Source organism: Balaenoptera musculus, chromosome 20 (assembly GCF_009873245.2).
Source record: "Balaenoptera musculus isolate JJ_BM4_2016_0621 chromosome 20, mBalMus1.pri.v3, whole genome shotgun sequence".
In the NCBI taxonomy this organism is placed as follows: domain Eukaryota; kingdom Metazoa; phylum Chordata; class Mammalia; order Artiodactyla; family Balaenopteridae; genus Balaenoptera; species Balaenoptera musculus.
Genome location: NC_045804.1, coordinates 5,783,904 through 5,801,949, shown reverse-complemented (window position 1 = coordinate 5,801,949; position 18,046 = coordinate 5,783,904). Strand labels below are relative to the sequence as shown.

The 18,046-nt window shown below is 52.0% G+C and overlaps 1 protein-coding gene across 3 annotated transcripts in view; it reads left to right on the top strand.

The window, feature by feature from the left end:
* SDK2 (sidekick cell adhesion molecule 2) overlaps nt 1-18,046 on the top strand; it is a 266,360-nt gene that overhangs the window by 145,176 nt on the left and 103,138 nt on the right. For all 3 annotated transcript variants that reach the window (XR_005017947.1, XM_036838001.1, XM_036838000.1), the window contains exon 3: nt 9,599-9,705. Coding sequence is in view for 2 of the 3 variants with exons in the window: in XM_036838001.1 (XP_036693896.1) it covers nt 9,599-9,705 (107 nt within the window). In the remaining variant the exon portion in view is untranslated. The remainder of the gene's footprint in view (nt 1-9,598; nt 9,706-18,046) is intronic.

The following is an 18,046-nucleotide window of genomic DNA, read 5'->3' as shown; positions in this document are numbered from 1 at the left end:
GAAGGCTCTGAGGAGATGCATTCCATGCCTCTCTTCCAGCTTCTGGTGTTGCAGTAATCCTGGCATCCTTGGCTTGTGGTTGCATCCCTCCAATCTCCGCCTCTGTCACCGCGTGGCCTTCTCCCTGTGCGTCTATGTCTCTTCTTATAAGGACACCATTCATATTGGATCAAGGCCCACCCTCCTGACCTCATCTGAACTTGATCACATCTGCTAAGACCCTATTTCTAAATAAGATAACATTCACAGGTATTAGGGGTTAGACTTCAACACGTCTTCTGGGGGTACCCAATTCAACCATCATACCCTGTAAGGTAAAATATTCCCAGGCTTTGGGAAGTAGGATGTGGACACCCTTTCGGGGGGCATGATCTGGGCCTTCAGTACCCGGCTCTTTCGTTCACTCATCCAGAGAGTGTTCACTGAAGCACGTATTATTCTAGGAGTAATGCTCCAGGAGCGTGGAGCTAATACACGAGACCTGCCTCAGGGACACACAGACAAGTACATAGAACATTAAATGGTGACACATGCACCAGGTCTGGGCAGGGGCAACCCTGGGGTTAGCCCAGAGGAGATTCAGGAAGGCTTCCTGGACGCAACATGCGAAGCTGAAAGCAGAGACAATCCCTGCGGGCTGAGGAGAGGGCACGTGGAGAGGTGACAGTGGCTTGTTTCATTAGAAACTGCTGGGAGTTTGGTAGAGTTGGGGCCAGAGGGGAGCTTTGTACTCCCTGGGGGGCGGGGTCTCTATGAGCCCGATGCCCGGCTTGTCCCTGGATGCTGCAGGTGGCTGCAGACCCCTGCGCGTTGTGTGAGCGGGGCCTGTGCCCCCTGCACTGTGGCCGGGGGGACCCAGTGCTCGAAAAGTTCCAGCCACCCCTGTCCACCGGTGAGGGGGTGAGTTGAGGCAGAAAGGAGGGGTGCGTAGAACCCGCATCTTGGACCCAGCATCCTTTATCCCCCATGTTCTGGTCATCAGAGGCAGGGGCTCCTCCCCGTTCCGTCCACTGCGGTACAGCCCTCCGGCCCACCCTGCAGTCTCCCAGGGGTGGGGGGCACCCAGCGTGCCCAAGCGCCGCACCCCCGCCACCGGCTTCCAAGGGCCTTTGCCTTCTTTACTACACGAATGTCTACACGCTGTGTGGGAAGAGTCCAGGGTCCCCCCTGCCTTCCCAGGACCCTGAGGCCGGTCTTACCTGTCCCGGGCCTCACCTGGCACCTCACCAGCTCCCGCTCTGCTCCTGGGCAACCCCCAGGACCCCCTCCTCCAGCGGGAGCATGGCAGCTCCCTTCCACCCCAAAGCCCCGTTAGCAGAAGCCGGTTGTGTGCGGAAAAGGACTCTGACTGAAGGTGTGGGAGGGACGTACAACCCAGGACGGAAAACCACTTAAAATAGAACAGACATCTCGGGTCCTGAATTGCCCTGCCAGCCCCCCCACCCCAGGGTTTCCTGCCGACCTGCGCTTCTCAGGCCAATATACTCCTGTGCCGGGCGGGGGGACCTTCCCCTCTCTCTCCTCTCTGTTGTCTCTCCCATCTCTGTCTGTTTCTCTGTCTCCCACTCTGTTTCTCTCTCTCCCTCTCTGTCTCTCTCTCTCTCTCTCTCTCTCTCTCTCCCCTCCCTCCATCCCTTTCTCTCTTTCTCTCTCCCCTCCGCCACCCCCATGAGTTCAGGATCCTTAGCACTGCTGACAAGGGAAGACTCCACACTCCGGGGACCATCACACACAACAGTTTAGCTCCGGTCCTGGGCCCTCAGACTGGACCCCCTTCCAAAACCAAAAGTCCCGCCAAAGAGTTACCCAGAGCAGCTGAGCCCCCTCCCCTGGGCCTCCACTGTTACTAGGTTGTTACTCTTAACAATAGCACCCCATCCTCTTTAACAGGCCCTAGACTAACTTCTCAGAAACACCCCTCTCCCCTCTGTCATCCACAGCCTGTGTGTGTGTGAGGGGGAGAGTGTAGACGGTCAAAACAACCCTTCTTCAAGGAGAGACCCCAAGCTATCAGGTATGTGTCCAGTTGAGGTTTGTCTTCTCTTTGTGTGGACTGTCCAGGCTACTAGGTACTTATTAGCTGTGTGACCTGAGGCAAGTTACTTGATCACTCTGAGTCCCAGTGTTCTCATCTATAAACTGAGGTTTCTGTTAGCATGAGTCTCCTACAGTATTGTGAGATTAACTGAGTTGATGCACGTTAAAGCCCTCAGAACAGGGGCATTTCTTACACTACTAATAATTATGTTAATTATGTAATGGTACGTTATTATTATTATTACCTGGTACATGTACCTTCCCCTTTAAATCACCCTGGACAGAGTTTTGTCTTCTTTCCCGAAGAATCTCTGCAAAAGCAAAGCCACAGGATGGGGTGCACGTCCAGCCTGCCCGCACCTCGATGACCTGTTCGTGGGGCAGCTGTCCCCCTGATGCAGGCAGGGGCGTGTCTGAAGACACACACACAGGCACAAACACGTCCTGGAGTTGGTGCCTCGCCATTGCCCGAAAGCCCGTGGGAAGAGGGGAGGAGGCCTGGGTCCCCTGAACTCAGCTGCCCAGCCGTCCGCGGGGACACCTACGGCAGTGCTTGTGGGCGGTTCCCACTGCCCCCCTTCCCCGAGCACAGGTCACTGAGGAGGCCCGGTGGGCGGGTGGCAGAGGGCTCACGCCTCAGCCACAGAGCCCAGGGAGGGGGCTTGACTGCAGAAGCTCTGTTCCCCCCAAACCTCAGTGCCGCCCCTCCCCCCTGCAGGGCCTTTGGAGAGAAAAGCCCTAGGACAAGCCAGGGGGCCACTGTTTCAGAAATCTGTGTCCTGAGGGCCACCTAGACCCTAGGAGGTGAGGCTTGGCTGGGAGGGTACCTGCCTGGCAGTGGCTGTCGCTCTCCCGGGTGCATCTAAATGAGGAAACACAGAGCGTCTGCGGCCTGTGGCCTCCACGTGAGGGCAGGAGTGGGGGGGGCCTGGAACTGGGCTGGGTGCACCTGGGTGACCTTGGATGGGCGTGGCCAGGGACATGTGTTCACCTGGGCATGTTGCCCTTGTGCACAGGTGTGAATGTGTTTGCAGGAGTGAATGAGTGTGTGTTCATGTGGGTTGGTGTGTGCAGGAGTGCGCATATGTGGCTTGTAGGAGTGTACATGTGTGCATGTGCATACCCAAGTGTGTGCCTTGCATGAGTGTGCGTGCACGCGGGTGAGTGTGCACAAGTGAGTGTGTACGTCTGCTTGAGTATACAGGAGTACATTGGTGTGACGAGTACACGTGTATATGTGTAAGTTTGTGGTATGGGTTGCACATGTATGTGTGCAACATGTGTGCACACATACATGTGCATATATGTATGTGCATATGTGTGTGCACAGGGGTGGGAGTACACACGTGTGCCCATGTGCACATGCACCCTTCCCCCTCAGCTCCCCCCCCCACCGTGAGCATCACACGTGCATCTCTGGCGTCTGACTTATTAACGAGGACAACACAAGAAGAGTGTGTCTGTTATTTCTGGTGTCCACATCAGCTCCTGACAGCTTTGTGGAATTGAAATATCTTATTTAATGTGAGTAAGAATCGTTTTAAATATCAACTGTGACACTCAAGGACTCGAACCAAAAAGGCATTGTGTGTTTCCTCGTACGTTGAAGACACCACGTTTTTTTAGGCAGTTATTTTCTCCCCTGTGCGTCTTGTGTCTCTAAAATTCCAGTTATCTATCCCGGCTCCTCCCGGCATTGTTGTCATGCGCTCCCCACTCTGAGCCCAGCCCTTCATCTCGGAGGAGGGGACTGTGCCACCAGGGTCCCGCAGGTTAAATCAGGGCACCTGTGATGAGCAAAGCAGACAGTGTGGATTCTTGTATGTCTCCCTTTCTTTCTACCCTGTCCCCCAAGGCTCTCTCTCCACCGCCTGCTCCCTCTGACTGGGGGAAAGCTAAGCTTCTTCCATCCAGGAGATTCCTCGCCTTATGAATTTACATTTGCTTGCATTCGCCTAAGAATTCTGAAAAGATACTCAAGAAACTAACAGTGGTTTCCTCCGTGTGTGTGTGTGTGTGTGTGTGTGTGTGTGTGTGTGTTGCGAGCTGGGAATGACCAGGCAGCTGTGGGACAGGGATGGAAGAGATGTGTACTGTGTACTTTTTCTTTTATTCTTTGAATTTTGAGTCCCAGGAATGTATTTCCTATAATAAATCAGTAAATCAGCGGTCCTTTGCGGGGGATCTAGAGGCAGGTGAATCCAGGTGTTCCCATCTCCTGGGGCCACACCCCTGCGCCTGTTCCTCATTGGATGGAGAACGAGATGGCAGGTCAGCCAGGACGAGGGTACAAACAGGTGACGGAGAGGTTGGGAGATCAGGCTGGTGAAGAGAGTTTCCCTGGGACCAAGAGGCCAAGGGGGCAGCCCAGGAAGAAGGATGAGGAAACCAACGGGTGTGACAGATCCTTCGTGGGTGGCTGGGACATGTCCACGGGGAAGCCGAAGAATTTGCCAGGGAATCTGTGCTCCCCTGATGCTTGGTATGGAGCCCTTGCTGAATCCTCACGCAGGGGAGGGGAGCAAGGTCCTACTCACCCTCCTCATCCTCCTCTCTGATCCTCCCAACCTCACCCCACTACCTTCCACTCCCCGCCAGTGACTCATATATTTGCTCCCTCGTGTGACAAGCATTTGTGCAGCCCCTGCCGTGTGCCAGTCACTTAAGTCCAGGACTTACAACCCGGACATCCATTATAGAAACAATCTAAGTGTCCATCAATAGATGAATGCGTAAAGAAGATGTGGTATATATATATATATATATATATATATATATATATATATATATATATACACAATGGAATACTACTCAGCCATAAAAAAGAGCGAAATTTTGCCATTTGCAGCAACATGGATGGACTTGGAGGGCATTATGCTAAGTAAAGTCAGAGAAAGACAAATACTGTATGACATCACTTATATATGGAATCTAAAAAATAGTGAATATAACAAAACTAGTGAATATAGACTAGTGAGTATAACAAAAAAGAAACAGACTCACAGCTATAGAAAACAGTTGCCTGTGCGAGAGGGAAGGGGGAGAGGGTCAGTATAGGGATAGAGAAGCAAGAGGTACAAACTATTAGGTGAGAAATAAGCTACAAGGATATATTGTACAGCACGGGGGATATAGCCAATATTTTATAATACCTGTAAATGGAATATAACCTTTAAAAATTGTGAATCACTATATTGTACACCTGTAATTTATATAATATTGTATATCCACTATACTTCAATTTTAAAAAAAGGTGGCCATTATTGTCCCCATTTTATAGATGAGAAAACTGAGGCTTGCAAGGTTCTATAACTTGACCAGGCCACACTCCTAAGAAAGTGCAGAAGCAAAAATCAAGCTTAATTTTCCCTACATCAGAAGCCTCAGCACACTCTCCAGTACCAGGCTCTGTCTTGGGCAATCACAAGTGCACCCTCCTGCACAGGGCATTTCAGCCATCCCCCTGCCTCTGGAAGGGACCTGGACAGGGCTGGGCTCATCCAGTTTCCTGCCAGGCCAGCAGCCACAGGTGGGTGGGACAGATAGAGCTGTAGGCTAAGTGCGTCCTGAGGGCCCAGGAGGGAGCACTGTGGGGGGATAATGAGCTGTCACCATTATCTCGGATGCTTGCATTCTCACAGAGCAGCGCTGGATTTGCAAACCGAGATGCTGGCCAGCTGCCTCTTCCACCCGCCTGCGAGGCAATCTGGGTGGAGCGAAGTGGGTTTCTCTGGTAGGAAAGGCAGTGGGCAGAACTGTTACTTTAAATAACAGTTGCCTACAAGCCAAAAATTGTGCTCCCAGGCAGGGAGGGGAACACCAGAGACAGCCCGGGGAGGGGGGCTGCACCCTGCCCTCTGCCCGGCCAAGGATGCTCAGACAAGGATGCCCACCTCCCCACCGTGGGGGCCGAGGGGAGGCCCAGAGCCAGGCCTCCTCTACTGACCTCAGGGTGGGGCAGACTTGCACCCAGCTGGCCTTCTTCAGGGCCCCAGGTGGGGCCTGGGGCTTCCTGGCTGAAGCAAATGAACTAGAGCTTTCTGCAGAAATCAACTTTTATTAAAGTTTAAATTTCACCACATATCACTGACATCAGCAAACAAACCCAGATCCAACGAGTCCCTGGTGTCTTTTTTATAATATATCCTGACATTATATGCTCAAAGTGCATTTTTTAATTTTATTTTTAAGATAAAAGCAACATATGCATACAATAAAGAACATTCTGATGGCGTAGAAAGACAAAATTGAAAAGTAGACGTTTCCCTCCTTCTGCGTTCCTAATACCTCTCCCAAAAGGCAGATCACATGTTTTGGCATATCCATCCCGAAAAAATTTTATGTCCATGCTAGAGTGTATATATGATTATGCATGTGCAGATATATACAAATATGTACTATTCCAGCTTACCCGCATGGCATCATAACACTTACACTGTTCTTTGACTTTTTTTTTTTTTTTTTTTGGCTCACAAACTCAAAATTCTTTTTATTGGGTCAATTTGCATGATCCTAAACATTAGACTAAGGGCTCGGTAGCCTGTATCAATAAACAACAACCTATCAAGTGATAAGAATACATTAGCTCTCATGTCCCTAACACTCAGCTGTGATACTATTTAGCTTATTTCTCGTGTTTTTAATTTCCATGAACATCCACCGTCTCCAGCTTTGACTTCCTTTCCATGCTTTGTGCATCTTGGAGACTGTTCTATCTCATCCCATACAGGTGTTCTTCGTTCATTCTGTGGCTACAGCATCATTAGTCGATTCAATTCCATTTTTGATGGATGTTTAGGCTGCTTCTGGTTTTTGTTTATTTGTCTCTGCCATTACAAGCAAAGCCACAGTGAACATTCTCGTACCTGTTTTTTGTCACGTTTTTGCAAGTACATCTGAAAGACCAGCTCCCTGGAGTACAGCCTCTGGGTCAAAAGACTGGAATATTCTTACTTTGATCGATTCTGCCCCAAAGGCTGGACCAATTTACACTTTCATCAGCCGATGTGAGGTCAGCCTCCCTTCCCCCTCACTCTTGCCATGGGTGTAATCATACAAGAAAATTTTTGGCAATCTGATATGTGAATATTGTCTTGTTTTTGATTGGACTTTCTTTCACTGTGACAGAGGCCGAGCATCTTTTTGTGTTTGGCCATTTCTGTTCATTTTCTTCTCCCTGGTGCTTTTTAATAATATCTGATTCCATTTTCAAAGATAGAGAGCTTTTCCAGCCAATCTCTCCTTCCATCTTCCTCTTGGGTCACCCCATCACTTTTAAGACCCAAAGAGTTTACCCAAAGCTGTCCCTCCCCCTCCCCCAGGGAATGATGGGGCAGAGGCACGAGAGCCTGTGATGGGCTTGAGGACGGAATAGAGGGAGAATAGGAAATTTGCCAGAGCCTGAGTACTCGCTATCTCCCCATCATCATGCTGTGCATAGTAACGAAGGACAGATAAGAGCTGCAGCCGGTGGCAGAGATAAGAGACTTGGACAGCCAGAAGGTTCTGGATATTAATGCAGAGCCAGAGCAGGCTTGGCACACAGCCACCTGTGAGTCTGCGCCTCGTGCAGTCCCAGGATGGAAGGTGGGGCCCTTTGGGGTAGGATGTACGTGTTGAGCAGGTTAGCAGCTGGGCTTGGAGTCAGAAAGGTTCTTTGGAACCCTGGCCCTGCCTCTTACTGCCTGTGAGACCACAGGTCAATGATGTGATATTTCTGAACCTCAATTTCCTCACCTCTAAAACGGGGAGGGGGAGCTAATGAAAGTATTGCCTCCGTAGCGTTAGCAGGGAGATTAGGTGAAAGACTCTCAAATTCAGACCCATGACATTTGGCACCTGTCCACATCAAATGAGAAAAGTGAAGCTAGTGTCATGGGTGTGGCATAAAATTTCAGTTTAAAATGTGTTAAAATTGCTTTGATGCTGAGATTACATTTCTTTTTTTGTGTTCTCAAAAATGTCCTTTTTAGATAAAATACTGACCATTTCTATTTCTTTTTCTCTCATGCCTGTATCTTTTTTTTTTTTTTTTTTTTTTTTTAGTTTTTTTGGTTGCTTGATTGTTTCCCTGTTTGCTTTTTGGTTGGTTGGTTTTAATGGTCTTACTTGGCCATAAGTAAGACAATCTTATGTCTGGCCCCATTTTTTTAAGTGTTACTGGTCCATGATATCCAGTAGTCTGGGAACTGCTGTGTGAAATAAAGAAATGAGTGAAGGGAATTCCCTGGTGGTGCAGTGGTTAAGACTCAGCGCTTTCACTGCCAGGGGCCCAGGTTCGATCCCTGGTCAGAGAACTGAGATCCCACAAGCCACGCGGCGCAGCCAAAAAAAAAAGAAAGGAAATGAAATGAATGAAAAATACTGAATACAGCATCTGAAGCATAGGTGGTGCTCAGAAAGTGGTAGTTGTTTCCTCATTGTGAGATGCTGATGGACACTGGCTAGAACTCATGTAAAAGAAAACTTGGCAAATCCTACAAATAAGGTTGCTCTGTCCCAGGGTTGGCATAGCCTGGGAGCAGGTGGCGATAAGCTTGTTCACCAAGTCAGCTGGCAAAACCTAGGACACCCAAGGGCAGGGGAGGTCTCCTAGGCACAAGCCCCTGGATCCTCAGAGGTCCCTGCTGGGCCATTCACTGCCCAAGGGTCAGAAAGGTGATCACGAGATGGGTGCTAGGGGAACTAACCCCCTCCATACCAGAGAGCACCTATCATCTGCCATGTCTCGCTGCCAGAAGCTCCTTGCACTGACCTGCCTGGCCTCCTCCTTTCCTCCCAGCCAGGTTAGCGCCCCGCACACCTGCTCTCCCCCCGCCCTCCCCCCAACACCAGACTCTGCAGCACTCAGGCCGGTGATGTGCTCCCAAAGCAGGATACCCTAGAGCCTCCTTGGGTTCATGCATTCTGGCCCCAGGGCCCACACGTACAGAAAGCCAACCTGCCCTGCCCAGATGGCTTTGCCTTTTCCCTTCGCAGAGCTTCAGTGGAGCTGTCTGCAACTCTTAAGGATGGAATGATGCAAAGCATTTGGGAAAACGTAAATTTCCCTGCCTCCATTTATTTATTTATTTACTTACTTACTTATTTTAACATCTTTATTGGAGTATAATTGCTTTACAGTGGTGTATTAGTTTCTGCTTTATAACAAACCTACATCCATTTAAGTTAACGTTTATGGCGTATCCCTGGGCCTGGCTAAAGAAAACGCCCCCACCTTTCTCAGTCATGCAGGTCACAGGCAGGGGAGGACGGTAGCCTCCAACAGACCCAAAGCAGTCCTGGGAGGCCTGGTCACGGCCAGGGTCAAGGGCTCAGGCACAGCATCTCCCGTCCTTGGGAAAGTGCAGGCTCCTTCCTGGGCAGCTGAGCAAAAGCCTTTGGGAGGGACCCTCTTATTAATAAGGACCCGTCTGTGACCCCCATGGTAGAGCCAAGGGCTCCCTGGCGCCTTTCATTATGGAAGAGGGTGATGTGGCGACCTCTGCCCTCTGACCCCAGTTTGACCTCTGCGTCCCCGCAGCTGCCCAACTTGCTCACTGGCTGTCTCGTCTGCCCCCAGGTACATGATCACCAGCCTGGACCGCACGCACGCCGGCTTCTACCGCTGCATCGTGCGCAACCGGATGGGTGCTCTGCTGCAGCGGCAAACCGAGGTCCAGGTGGCCTGTGAGTACAGCGGAGACTTGGGGCGGGTGGGGGGAGGGCGTGAGGCGGGAGAGGATCTGCAGAGTCGTCACCCATCGGCCACACGCTGGGCAGAGCCAAATCCCAGCTGAGGCTTTCCACGCTCACTGGGTGCTAACGGTGGCCCTTTCCGCCATCTGGGAACCAAGGCCCAGAGAGGTGGCAAGAGTTCTCAAGGCCACGCCGCTGGCACGTGACACACATCTGCTGGCTCTCTGAGTTCAGCACTCTCTAGATGGGACCAGCTGCTTCTGCTTTGAAAAGGAGGCCCTGTCACCTGCTTCAAGGGACTCCTCTGGGTTTGGCCTCAAACTCGGGGGATCTTTGTAACGGCAGACGTCCCGGGGTCTTCTTGGCAGGTTTCCCAGGGCCCCCCCCATGACCTTAACTTTTCCATCCTCCAGCTTGCTCAGCCCTGGAGCAGTAACATCTTGGGGGTCTCCACGGTCTCAGGAGGCATTGGGAGATGGCTGGTGTGGGTACCATAGCTCTAAGAGGGAGAGGGGACCTGATGAGTCAGGGTTCCTGAAAGGGCCAGGCAAGCAGAGGGTAAGGTAATAGAGCCTCGCCGAGCCTTTGGGGTAACAGACTTCCCCCACTGCCACCAAGCCCCAAAGGGCTCCCTCAGATGGAGGACAAGAGGGGAGCCTCAGAAGAACCCAAGGGCATCTCAGGGACCAGCGCACTGATCAACCCCTCCCCCTGTGGCTCAGTATCCCCTGCCCAGACCTGCCCAGACCTGCCCCCCATTCTAAGATAGCTGCCGTGTGCTAGAAATGAGCCTCATTATGGGCTGTTTCATTCTGGGATTTTTCAGGAGGAGAGGTCCAAGGTTGCACCGTGGGCCACGGGAGTGTGGAACGCCTTAATGAGCCCTGAAACTTTTTTTTAAAAAAAGGACACCCTCTCATCTGGGGCCCACTGGCGCTTGACTCAGATTTAGCGCAGGAGAGAGCTTGCTACTTGGAGAGAAGTGGGGGAGAGAAATCGAGAAGAAAACCTCAAGTGAGGGCAAAGAGTGTTTATAATAATTACGGAAAACAACCGTAATCAGAAGTGGAGGACTGATTGTCTCATAAATCAGCACTAAAGGCAACTCAGCTTTTACTCAGAGTGGAAAAGCCCCGAATTAAAATGATGGATCAGGGCCACTGGCAGCCAGCTGGAGGGCTCCCACAGAGCTTCGTTTAGCCGGTGCCCAGAGTGCAGCAGTGCAGGGGTAGCCGTGGGTCAGCCCGCAGAGAGACTGCTCATGTGTGTGTCCATGTGCACTCCAGGGTGGGTGTGGGTTCAGGCATGTGTTGGTGCAAATGTGTGTGTCTGGATTGGTCGGCGTCTTTGTTCACCTGTGTGCAGGTGAGAACGTGTGTGTGTGTGCAGTTGAAAATACCTTTCAGGACACCAAGCAGTCCAGGCTGTCGGGGGAAGCAGGCGAGTGTCTGTTCCAAAGCCTTCGCTCATAGGAGACAATAAGAACTTTCTGGAGTTGAAAGCCCCAGAGATGACATGAGTCTCCCCTGGGCTGGCTCCGCCGATCAGAAAGACAAAGGAAGAGAAGCAGTGTCTGTGTGGCTGGGATGTTTCTTTCCGTGGCTGTGGTAGGGATCCAGGACCCAGGACTCAGCCCCCCGACCCCTCTCCCACCGTAGGCATCTTCCTGTTCACCTGAGGATGCTCCCTTGAAACCGGGCCTGCATGTGTATGGCTCCTGTCCCCAGACCCAAAGGTACCCTCCTGCCCCCAAGCAGAGGGATGGGTTGTGACCAGGCCCGTGTGCAGAGCAAGCGGGCCCGTGCACAGATGGAGGGAAGAGACCTTTGTTAAGGACTCAGGTGTCCCTGGTATTTCCTGCACGTGGCAGAGAAGGGCTCAGACCGATCTGGGGGTGAAAAGCAGATGGCAGAGACTCGAGCTAGCCAACACCCTAACTGTCTGCCCAGCCACAGACCCTCGAGGTGGGGGTCCCCCCCACAACGTACACACACACACACTATGGGCTGTCTGGGTCCTGAGGGTCCTGGACCACTCCAGGTGATGCTGGCCGGAATGACCCCAGGTAGCGGTGCCATGCAGGGGGCCTGGCCCAAACCCATGAGGGAGCCTGGGACTCTGCAGTGCTGAGATCCAGTCAGGGGGGGAGGGTTGGGAGGGAGGGTGCCTAACAGCGTTGGCAGGCTGTGGGGTGCCCATCACCACGACTGGCAGCACGGTTGATGAAGAGGTTTGGCTTTCGTGTTGGACGGACCACATTCGAATCCTAACTCTGCCCTCAGTCACTGTGTGACCCCAGGGAAGTGACTGACCCTCTCTGAGCCTCACCCAGCTCAGGTTCCTCATCTGTAATGTGCATCTAGTACTACCTCCCCCTAGGCTTTGCCCTTCCTTGAGCCGTTATCCACCAATGCACCTAGCCAATGCCTACAGATAATGCACTTTGATTCAGTGAGAGTAAATGCTACAATGAATATTGTATATTATCATTTTAAAGAAGGAAAAAACAGGCCGCAGAATGGAATGGCTTCCAGCAAAAGTTGTCCTGGCCAAATGCAGAGCGGGGAGCTGCCACTGTCCCCTGGGCCATCGGCCAGCCCGGCCCCTTCACCTCTACCACCTCTCACAGGGGATCCCTGCCCGGCTGCTCAGAGCTACCTGTCACCCTGGGCTCCAGGCACCTTCTGGACACAGTTACAGCCATGGTTGTCACCATGTGGCCACCAGGCTCCATGGTGTTGCTGCTGCTGAGCTGTGCAGATGTGGTTACAGGCCCCTGGCGGAGAGCACGGGGCACCTCAGAGGGGCCCCAGGGGCGGGGCGGGGAGACCCAGGTTCAGCCCTTCCTGACCACCAGCTGCAGCTCCCTGAGCTGGCGCCCGGGGGCCGGTGCCGAGACCCCAGCCTCATCTGCCCCAGGCCGCTTTGCAAGCCTGAAGCTCTGTCCTCCAGAGTGTCATCAAGCAGAGACCACACTGTGCGGTCCTTTGGGCCCTAAAGCAAACGAGTTAGGGGAGCCTTAGGAACTCCTGTCTGACAGCTGAGAAAAGCACTCATCTTAACAGATGGAGCTTTCGCCCAGCCCTGGTGGCCACAGGGGGACAGAGAAGGGAAACTCGCTCCCCTTCCCCCATCCCCGCCTCATCCCAGCCTGCAGAGTGGAAGCCCCCATCCCCATTTACAGATGAGAAAACTGAGGCTCGGTGTGGCTGAGGGGACGCGCCTAAGTCACAGTTAGGAAGCGCCAGACGCAGGAGCTGAAGCCACGACCTGAGTCCACACCTCCCCACGCTGCTGCTTGAGGGCGAGAGGAGAAAAATCGAAATGGGGTCCAGCTGGGGGGAGGGCAGTTGCTGCTGGGGCCAGGGGTCAAAGAGAATCAGAGGGACACCCCTGGACTGGAATAATTCGTGTCCAAACAGCCCTGTGAGTAGACGCGGCCCCCACTTAGGCTGAAGGTCACCAGGTGGCCTTGACCCGTCACCCCTTTTCTTCGCTATCCGCAGGGAAGCAGATGAAAAATGCTTACAGCTGGCTTCCGGGTTCTGTGTGCCAGGGCATGACCCTTGGGAGGATGCGGGGGAGAAACCGTGGACTCTAGCCCCAGTCTAGTCGGTGACTGGCTTAGGGCTCTGGACCCCTGGGGAGTAGGGGGGCCGGGGTGCAGATGGAGAAAGAAGCATGGCTTCTGTTTCCCTGGAAAGATGAACACAAGCCCAGGAGCCTTCAGAACAATCACAATCACAGGTCCAAGCTGGACACCCGCGTCCCTAAGGAGAGGCCAGGGAGATGCAGCGGAGCCTCCAAAACACTCTGCCCGCCAGGGAAATTGTGCAAATGTCTTTCCTCCGTGGGTCCCTAGGACAGGCCTCGGAGGTAGGAAGGCATGTCTAGGGAGCCACATCTTGAGATGGGGAAACTGAGGCTCAGAAAGGTCAGAGGAGGGACTTCCCTGGCGGTCCAGTGGTTAAGGCTCCGTGCTTCCACTGCAGGGGATGCAGTTTCTATCCCTGGTACGGGAACTAAGATCCCACGTGCCGCGTGGTACTGCCAAAAAAAAAAAAGATAGGGGCTGTTAAAAGAAAGGTCAGAGGACGACCCAAGTTCCCACAGCCAGTATTTCTACCGTCTCCTTTCTCCTGCCTTGCCACCAGCAGCCGTAGAGTGGAGCCATGAACCCAGCCACGGACCCAGCCATGAACCCTGAGTTCAAATCCCCCCCACCTCTCCCTAGCTGTGTGACCTTGGGCAAATTACTTAACTTCTGTGTGCCTTTGCCTCCTCATGTGTAAAAAGGAATGTTAATATTAGTACCTACCTGGCTGGGTGGTCACAATAAGTAATCAATCAGTGCACACAAACCATCATAAATGGCGCCCAGCCCAGGGGACACTCGGGGTGGCAGAGTGTACACGTCTCCTCTCTGCCAGGCCAACCAGGGAAGGCGTCCTGGAATGAACATGCACAACCTTTCTCATTCTGTCTGCCTTCGGAGGTACTGTCCTAGCCGCCGCCTCTGCTCTCCAGGGCTGGGGCTAGGGTGTGGCAAGGAGGGTGCAAATTTTAAGGAGGCACTCCCTCTCAGGGACTCACCGTGCACTTGCGGGACCCTGACAGTGGGTACCTCCTTAAATCTTTCCCCTTCCTCACCCATCCCCGTCCTGGGCCTCTCCCAGGTGTGAGCCCTACAGACCTCCTGCATCTGTCTGTCCCTCCGTCTGTTTCTTCTGCACAGACACACAGATGCTCACTGTTCTGAAGATGGATGGGGTACGGCTGCTTCTCCAAACCCCTCATCTTCCCTCCTTGGCTGTTTCTGCTTCCCGGGGTGGGAGGGTTTTGTCCTGGGGTTTCAAGCGGCCAGTTCCACAGGGACTGGACCAGGCCAGGCAGGCCCCACCCCTGGCTCTCATCCCCCCTTCCCAAAGAGGGGCTGTGAATTGGGTTCTAATGGGAAATTAACAAGGCAGCTGTGCTAACCACTAATGATAATAGCAAAGTCATTACAAAAAGATTCTTTACGTGTTTTTTTATTTTAATAAATTTATTTATTTTTGGCTGCGTTGGGTCTTCGTTGCTGCACGCGGGCTTTCTCTAGCTGCGGTGAGTGGGGGCTACTCTTCGTTGCGGTGCACGGGCTTCTCATTGCGGTGGCTTCTCTTGTTGCGGGGCACGGGCTCTAGGCGCGCGGGCTTCAGTAGTTGTGGCTCGCGGGCTCTAGAGCGCAGGCTCAGTAGTTGTGGCGCACGGGCTTAGTTGCTCTGCGGCATGTGGGATCTTCCCGGACCAGGGCTCGAACCCGTGTCCCCTGCATTGGCAGGTGGATTCTTAACCACTGCACCACCAGGGGAGTCCCCTCTTTACATGTTTTTAATGACAGCAATTAAGGGGAAGTCAATAAAATACCCACCCACCTCCCCAGCTCCCTTCCTGACCCCACCTCGAGTCTCTGTTTTTATGAAGTCGCCATAAGTTTCTGGCATGTGGCAAGTGGTCTGAATGGCTGAGAGGGTTGGGCGAGCCTTCTGGAGTTGGCATCGAGATCCTGTGGGCACCTTTTTGTCCTCCTCACCTGAGCACCATCCCTGACCCCATCCCAGCCCTCACCAGGTGGGCGGATGGCTCAGACTTGGAACCCCCAGCCCCAGCAATAAGCCCGCCCACACATCAGAGGGCCAAGAGCCCCTGCTCCACTGGGGAGCCTGGCCGGCCCCCCAGCTTGGCAGCCACCTGTACAAGATGAGAGCTGAGGGCATCAGACCCCTTGTCACATGGGCTGGAGTTGATGTCCAGAGTGCCACCAATGGGCCCATTTTTCTTAATCCTCAACCTGAGTGTGTGTATTGAATGGAGAATGGAGATGTGGAAGGAGATGTGGAAGAGGAGGTGAGGCCTTGGGGACAGATGGTGACATTCTAAGATGCGATTGGACGTTTCAGTGTTACTCAGGATGCAGTGGAAGTCACGGGTGGTTAGAGGCAGAGGCGTGATACAACTGATTGGAGGGAGAAACATCATCTTCATAAGAAGCAAACACAACCACAGTGAAGTACCACCCCATCGCAGAAACCAAAGAGTCTAGCAAGACAAGGTGTTAATAGAAAGTCCCACCACTGCTGGTGGGTGTGTGAATTAGCAAATTGGTGCGTATCAGGAAAACAGCTTGGCATTACCTCATAAGATTACCATTTGCACAACCTACAACCCAGCAGTTCCACCTTTAGGTGCGTCCTCTAGAGATCCTCTCAGCCACATGTGCTAGAAGATCCACATGAGACTGTTCTTAGCAGGACAGCAAAACACTGATAACAAAGCCAGCCTGCAGCAGCACTGTGCTATCTTGATACATGGACGTCCAAGCAGCCATGAAAATGACTAAACCAAGTACAAGGACGGAGATGGAGCTCCCAAAAAACATGTTGCACAAAAAAAAGCAAATCAAGTAGATGACATACAAAATAACCCAAAGGGCTTAGAAACAGGCTGAATTAACAATAAACTGTTTAAGAATGCATCTACGTGTGGTGAAACTTGAAAGAAAAGAAAAAGCCATGACATGATTGACACAGCATCCAAGACGGCAATTACCTCTGGCGAGGGAGGGGATACGATGGGAGGGATGCCGTGGGGGAGAGGGACGAGGTTTGTTCATGTGCTGTTCCTTAAACTGGGTGGTGGGTACGTGAGTGTGCGTTCTATTCTTCTTCTTTGAACTATTCATATAATTATATTTGCTCTTTTTTACGCATGACACATTTCATGATAAAAAATGTTTTAAAAATAAATAAAAGCAATAAATATATTCTGAAGTGGAATGCATAATTTACAAGACCTTTTAAGATACAACAAAAACATCAGGAATAATCTTAGGTCACGTCCAGCTGTGCCCCAGGCCCACACTTCTTTGCTCTTGGGGGAATTTTTAGGAAAAGTTGCATCAGCGCTGCAAGGAAGAAAACAACGTGGTATATTAACAAGCATGTATCTTGGAGAGGAAGTATAGTAGATAAACCCTTATCTGTTCCCACCTCAGTGGGAGTGAGTTTTCCTAGGAGATCCTGGATCCCCAGCCCCATCAGTGCGCACTTCCCTCTAGCCTTTCTCCTGCCCTGGCTGGCTGAGCAGACTTCTTCTTCGCACCACCCTTGCAGCTGGTGTTCAGGACATACGCGCCTGTGTGCTGGGCCCCCCTGAGCAGAGGCAAGGGGCTCCCTGACCTAGGAGGCCCATTTGGCAAAGTGGAGTAGAGAGAATTGGGAGGGTTCTGGGGGCCTAAGAGCCATAGGGAGGGGAGATTGTGGGATGGAAGCGTGAATGAGAGCATCAACTGCAACACTTGGACAAGGCCAGCTGTGCCCTTCCTTCTTCTATCCATCCTGCCATATATACATACATACAGTCATCCATCCCTCCATCCTGCATTTCCTTCATCCCTCCATGCCTCCTTCTCTCCATCCATCCATCCATCCATCCATCCCTCCATCCATCCTGCACTCATCCAATTACCCATCTATCCATCCATCTCTTCATTCATCCATCCACTGAACAAACCCACCACCCTGCCCTATTGGCATTTTTAAATTTCCTCAAACTAGCACTTCTCTCCTACCTCCTAGCCTTCGCATACTCTCTTTCCTCTGGACTATCACCACGCCACACACACACACACACACACACACACACACGGCTAACACCTACCCTTTATTTATGTCTCTGCTTAAAAAAAGCCTCACCCCCACCTCCCAGTCTAAAGTAGGTTCCCTTCATGTCGCCTCTCATTAAAAAAAACAACCCTGTTCCTTCTTCCTAACAGTTGTCACAATATGTCCCTGAATGTCGTTGGGTTGGTTTTCTTATGCCTGTTCCCCTAACCAGACCATAAGCTCCACAAGGACAGGGACCAGGTCTTTCTTCAGCACCTTCTGCAAAGCCTGCCTGACCCATAGTAGGGACTCAATAAAGAGTCATTGCATGACGGCATTGGGTGAGTTTAGAGAGAACCTACTGTGTGCAGAGGATGGGGCCTAGTGTCTTATAAGGATTTGCTCATGAATATAATTGAATAGAACTGCCTCTTGAAGCTTTCAATGTAGTAGAAAGAGATAAAGAATGTGCATGAAGAATTTTAACGCAGAGGATGAGTCATGGAAGAGGCAAGGAGGAAATGCAAAGGGAGAGCCGGGTTTGAACGCTGGCCGGCCCAGCCCTAACTGCGCACGTTGGATAAGCCACTCTATCTCCATGAGCTTTAATTTCCTCACTGACGAAATGGAGCTAATAAAACCCGAGAGAGGAGGAAAAACACGATTACCATGAAATTGCTTTAAATTGT